General features: G+C 39.2%; 1 protein-coding gene across 5 annotated transcripts in view; it reads left to right on the top strand.

Annotated features, from left to right (window-relative positions):
• LOC107583536 (baculoviral IAP repeat-containing protein 6-like) overlaps positions 1-6,137 on the top strand; it is a 127,538-nt gene that overhangs the window by 86,713 nt on the left and 34,688 nt on the right. For all 5 annotated transcript variants that reach the window (XM_016269787.1, XM_016269790.1, XM_016269788.1 and 2 more), the window contains exons 64-65: positions 3,103-3,267; positions 3,353-3,518. In XM_016269787.1, coding sequence (XP_016125273.1) covers positions 3,103-3,267; positions 3,353-3,518 — 331 coding nt within the window. The remainder of the gene's footprint in view (positions 1-3,102; positions 3,268-3,352; positions 3,519-6,137) is intronic.

Here is a 6,137-nt window from a genome sequence, read left to right on the forward strand (position 1 = left end):
ATGAACATGAGAACGACTCGTGTCGTTCCAAACCCGTAAGACCTTTGTTCATCTTCTGAACACAAATTAAGATATTTTTGATGAAATCCAAGAACTTTCTGATCCTCCATAGACAGCAATACAACTACCACATTCAAGGCCCAGAAAGGTAGTAAGGACATCATTAAAATAGTCCATGTGAAATCAGTGGGTCAACCTTAATTTGATAAAGCTATGAGAATGCTTTTTGTGCATAAGTCATTAATTTTGTTTTCTTTTGTGCACAAAAAGTATTCTCATAGCTTCATAAAATTAAGGTTGAACCATGGACTATTTTAATGATGTCCTTACTACCTTTCTGGGCCTTGAACGTGGTAGTTGCACTGCTGTCCATGGAGGATCAGAAAGCTGAAGTATCTTTTAATTCTATATGTTCTATGTCAATTCTGTATGTTCCTTGTGTTAGTAACAGGCCACAATAAAGTAGTTACTTGTGTATATAATCTTCCTCTTAATCTTCATGAAAGAAATAGTAATGCCTGATTTGTGAACGAGTCGTTCTTTTGAGTTAAATATTTTCATTGATTCAGTTCACAGAACCAGTCTGAATAATTCATTCACAATATGAGATCTGTTTCAATGATCCAGGCTAAAATTATAAGTGGACTTCAGGGAAAAATATAATGATAAAAAACGGTACGAAACTGCTCTGTTCAGATAATTAGTGAGTGTGTGCAGGGGAAGGAAAAGACACTCCTATAATGACCTTAATGGAGATGTTTCTTAGACTGAGACATGTCATTTTATTAATGACTGTGGTAGCCACTCTTTACAGATTGCTGAAGGGCTCTTTATTCAGAGCCCTTGACTTAATGAGGAGAGGTGTGTGTGTGTGAGTGAGAGAGAGTGAGCACAACCACTCATTCAGGTGTAGTGTAGTCCTATTAAAACAGAAGGTATAGAGAGGAGTTGGACGGCTCTTTTAGTCATTACATGATTATGGGGAGTTTCACGCAACTGAAATGAAAGTGTCTTCACAAAGGACAGCTGCAGCACAATCATAATGAGAAAATAATGTAAGAAACAACCATCATCATCAGACCCCCAATACCAAAGCAAATGACTTTCATAAAAATCAATATTCAGCCCTCACAGACAAGTTTTATTAAAATCAATTTTTTTAATTCCAGTGTTTAAGAGAGAGAAAAAAGCATATAAATGATACTCTGTGCAGGGGGGGGGTGTCTGTGTCTGTGTGTGAATTTATAGTTTGGGGAGGGGTGGGTTCAGGGCTGAGGATTTGAACGGTGGCCAGTGGCCTGTAAGAATCATAATGAGCGTCCTTGGGGTGGCAGAAGTATTGGCAGAGCAAATATTAAACCCACTCGCTCTCAACCGAAGAAGAGCACTGCGGTCAGCGCATATTTATTCTGCTCTCTCTTTCACTCTCCTATTTGTCTCTCCTTCGGTATTTTCACTATCAACATCTTTGCACAGTCAAAAATGAAGACTTATGATACTCAAGCTGGTTTGAGTCCAGCCTGCAGCCATTCATCTATTTTCTTCCATGCTACCTCTCATAATATCACAGGGTCCAAAGTACACACTATGGAATTATGGGAAATGCACCACTCTTCTTTTTACAGTGCTCCTAGCCTATTATTCAGCTGATGCACAGCTTCTGACCTCATTGTTTCCCCTCATAATGTTGTGACATGCTGGCAGTTTTTAAAGCAAGCAGTAAATTTCAGCATGGTGTCACGTCTGGAACGATCAATGTCAAAAACCAGAGTGACAAAGTGTGTGTGGAAGAGAAAGTCTAAGAAACACATCTTCCTTTCCTGTCTTTCAATCTCTCTCATTTGGAAGTAGCTTAAAGGGATTTTTTAAAAGAAATTACAACTTTTATTCAGCACGAATGTTTTACATTGATCACAACTGACAGTAAAGACATTTGTAGTTACAAAAATTAATATTTCAAATAAATACTGTTCTTTTGGGCCTGTTTACACCTGGTCATTTCATGTGTTTTTTGGCTGATCTGATATCTATCTGTTTTGTTAAAACGTTTCCATTTACACTTGGCCACATAAATGTGTCATCGCAAAACGGATTTAAATCCGATCTTCAATTCCCGTGCTATATTTAAATTTAATGGAGTTCACGTCAATGAAATCAAAAGATAAGCACTGCATTTTATTATTTATCAGCTCATTTAAAGATCAAAGACCGCAATAGGAGAGTGTGCGGCATCAGCACTGGAAAGACAAGTTTGTCTTACTACTTTTAACGAAGATGATTGTGTGTTGACCGTCTGCATCTTACTTTGTTTCATTCACGGCAGTTTGCACGTCGGCTTGCTTGTTTATTATTTTAACGTTTTGGCAGGTGTAAAATTTACATATGTGGTTTCAACAACCAGATGCATTTACACTGGTTTTGTCTGGAATGCGGCCCAGACCACCTCCTGAAGTGATTTGAGCGATCGGATTTATATCCATCTCGAATGCGTTTCGGAGGGCATTTACACCTGGTCTTTTCACGATCAGATAGCTATCCGATCAGACAAAACGCATGAAGTGACCAGGTGTAAACAGCCCATTGATTTTTTTAAATAAAAGAATCCTGAAAAAAAAAAGTTGAATGGGGTCCACAAAAATATTAAGCAGCACAGCTGTTTTCAACATAATAAATCAAATCAGTATATTAGAATGACTTTTGAAAGATTGTGATACTGAAGTTTGGAATAATGGCTGTTGAAAATTCTGCTTTGCCATCACCGAAATAAATTACATTTTTAAATATATTAAAACAGAAACTGTTGTTTCAAATTGTAGTAATGTTTCACAATATTTCTCTTTAACTTACATTTTTATTAAATAAATTAAGCCTTATTGAGCATAGGGGACTTGAAGAGCGAAGAACGATTGGGGAAAATGTTAGCCAATCAGTTCATTAGCACGTTAGCAAGTCTTAAAGATACAGTAGCATGAACTTCCAGTTTAATTATTGCTCTCAGAGACTTTCAGTTTTCATGTACAACTAAATTGTGATAGTGAGAAATCAGGGTTAAACATCGACTCCAGTGTGAAACCTACAGTTGAGTTTGTGTTTGTGATGCAGCCCCAGGTCTCCAGTGGGCATGTCGGTGGAACCACAGAGGAACAGCAGCTGTACTGGGCCAAAGGAACAGGCTTTGGCACAGGCTCCACTGCGTCAGGCTGGGATGTTGAGCAGGCTTTGACCAAACAGCGTCTGGAGGAGGAGCACGTTACCTGCCTCTTACAGGTGGAGGTTCATCGAAATAATACAAATGAGATTTCGAGTTTACACCTTTTTGGATGTGTGATGGTACATTCTGTGTCTCTTTCAGGTTTTGGCAAGCTATATCAACCCATCAGGCTGCGTGGGATCTGGTGAGACCCTCTCAGGAGAGGTCAGAGGTCACAGCAGCTCACTGCTGCCATCTGTCCTGCAGGAACTGCTCAGCCAGTCCTGTCTCATCCCCGCCATGTCTTCATACTTGCGCAATGACTCAGGTAGGACACGTGCCACTCATTTTACATACAGCACACAGTGGAAATGACATGAATATGGCAGTGGGCAAATGCATGAAGCGCAGCATAATTTGAAATCACGAGTTTAAAGTTTGTCGATCGCTCGTCTCCAGTGAAACTGAACTCTCCACCTGTCCGTATTCAGTTCATTTGAGCGATCGGATTTATATCCATCTCGAATGCGTTTCGGAGGGCATTTACACCTGGTCTTTTCACGATCAGATAGCTATCCGATCAGACAAAACGCATGAAGTGACCAGGTGTAAACAGCCCATTGATTTTTTTAAATAAAAGAATCCTGAAAAAAAAAAGTTGAATGGGGTCCACAAAAATATTAAGCAGCACAGCTGTTTTCAACATAATAAATCAAATCAGTATATTAGAATGACTTTTGAAAGATTGTGATACTGAAGTTTGGAATAATGGCTGTTGAAAATTCTGCTTTGCCATCACCGAAATAAATTACATTTTTAAATATATTAAAACAGAAACTGTTGTTTCAAATTGTAGTAATGTTTCACAATATTTCTCTTTAACTTACATTTTTATTAAATAAATTAAGCCTTATTGAGCATAGGGGACTTGAAGAGCGAAGAACGATTGGGGAAAATGTTAGCCAATCAGTTCATTAGCATGTTAGCAAGTCTTAAAGATACAGTAGCATGAACTTCCAGTTTAATTATTGCTCTCAGAGACTTTCAGTTTTCATGTACAACTAAATTGTGATAGTGAGAAATCAGGGTTAAACATCGACTCCAGTGTGAAACCTACAGTTGAGTTTGTGTTTGTGCTGCAGCCCCAGGTCTCCAGTGGGCATGTCGGTGGAACCACAGAGGAACAGCAGCTGTACTGGGCCAAAGGAACAGGCTTTGGCACAGGCTCCACTGCGTCAGGCTGGGATGTTGAGCAGGCTTTGACCAAACAGCGTCTGGAGGAGGAGCACGTTACCTGCCTCTTACAGGTGGAGGTTCATCGAAATAATACAAATGAGATTTCGAGTTTACACCTTTTTGGATGTGTGATGGTACATTCTGTGTCTCTTTCAGGTTTTGGCAAGCTATATCAACCCATCAGGCTGCGTGGGATCTGGTGAGACCCTCTCAGGAGAGGTCAGAGGTCACAGCAGCTCACTGCTGCCATCTGTCCTGCAGGAACTGCTCAGCCAGTCCTGTCTCATCCCCGCCATGTCTTCATACTTGCGCAATGACTCAGGTAGGACACGTGCCACTCATTTTACATACAGCACACAGTGGAAATGACATGAATATGGCAGTGGGCAAATGCATGAAGCGCAGCATAATTTGAAATCACGAGTTTAAAGTTTGTCGATCGCTCGTCTCCAGTGAAGCTGAACTCTCCACCTGTCCGTATTCAGTTCACACGGATCGACCGTCACGCAGAGAACACGATCATGCAGGATACAAATGCACACTTCACAAGATCTCACAACTGGATCCGACTAAGTTTGCAAGCTTTGTGAAATTAAATGTTCATTAGTCATTCAAAGATTTGTTTAAAAGATATAAATGCGTATTTGCTGAATGCTGGCGGCAAACAAGAAAGTATTATAATGTTTGCCTTTCTATTACTAATAATATAAAAGCAATCGTTATAATACTTTTTGTATGCATTTTAATTCCTTTGTTTAACCGTTCTATCTGATTATTAGACAGAACTGTTAATGACGACGGCGAACAAGAGGGCGAATGTGAGCACTGCTCAGGCGCTGCCGCTGTCAGACAAAATAAAAGTCCTGCCTTGAACGCATCGGCCAAACAGGAAAACTTATCGGCCGATGCTGATATTTAAAAAATGTTCAAATATCGGCCGATATATCGGTCGACCACTAATTCAGATTTCTATTCCATCCAGCGGAGTACATCAAACATTTTGATATTGAGCTCACATTGTTTTCATTGCTCATGCGTCTCTTTGCAACAAGGCAGATGTTTCTGTGTAAGATTATTGTGTTTAGAATTAATTTAAAAGTCTGATCCTCAATTGTTTACTGTATGATGCCTAGTTTTTCTCTGCAACCATTTGCAAAATCACCAAGTTGACTGGTATTTTAAAATCTGTTCCCTTTTTTACAAATTTTGTAGTGTGTTCCAGCCTTAAAGATATTCTTATGACTTTATAAGACCTTGAATATTGAACATGGGTCCTACCGACCACAATTACAAAACTTTTATGGAGTTTTGTATCCTTTTTGAAACATCAAATTTCCAGTCCCCATTCATTCTAATGGAAAAGACTGACCAGTACATTGTTTAAAAAAACAATGTTTAAGAATAATTTCAAAAAGTCAAAATATTCCCCGTAGTGTCTCAATTAATATGAACTAATAAAACTCAGTATTTCTTTTGTATTAATAGCCATGAACAAACACTGCTTTGTTGGTTTAAAGAACCAGAATGTGATTTGTGTTGTGCGTTCAGTATGTGTGTGTGCGCCGAGTGTTTATTTCTCTCCGGCTTAATTAAATAAGTGCCGATAAAACGATGAGTGTAGTAATTAGCTCCAGATATCAGCTGGAGGTTTCAACCCTACATTGGCATGGTGTGTGTACATTGACATGGTGTGTGAACAACTCACACACAC

Source organism: Sinocyclocheilus grahami, unplaced genomic scaffold (assembly GCF_001515645.1).
Source record: "Sinocyclocheilus grahami isolate Dianchi unplaced genomic scaffold, SAMN03320097.WGS_v1.1 scaffold54.1, whole genome shotgun sequence".
Lineage (NCBI taxonomy): Eukaryota > Metazoa > Chordata > Actinopteri > Cypriniformes > Cyprinidae > Sinocyclocheilus > Sinocyclocheilus grahami.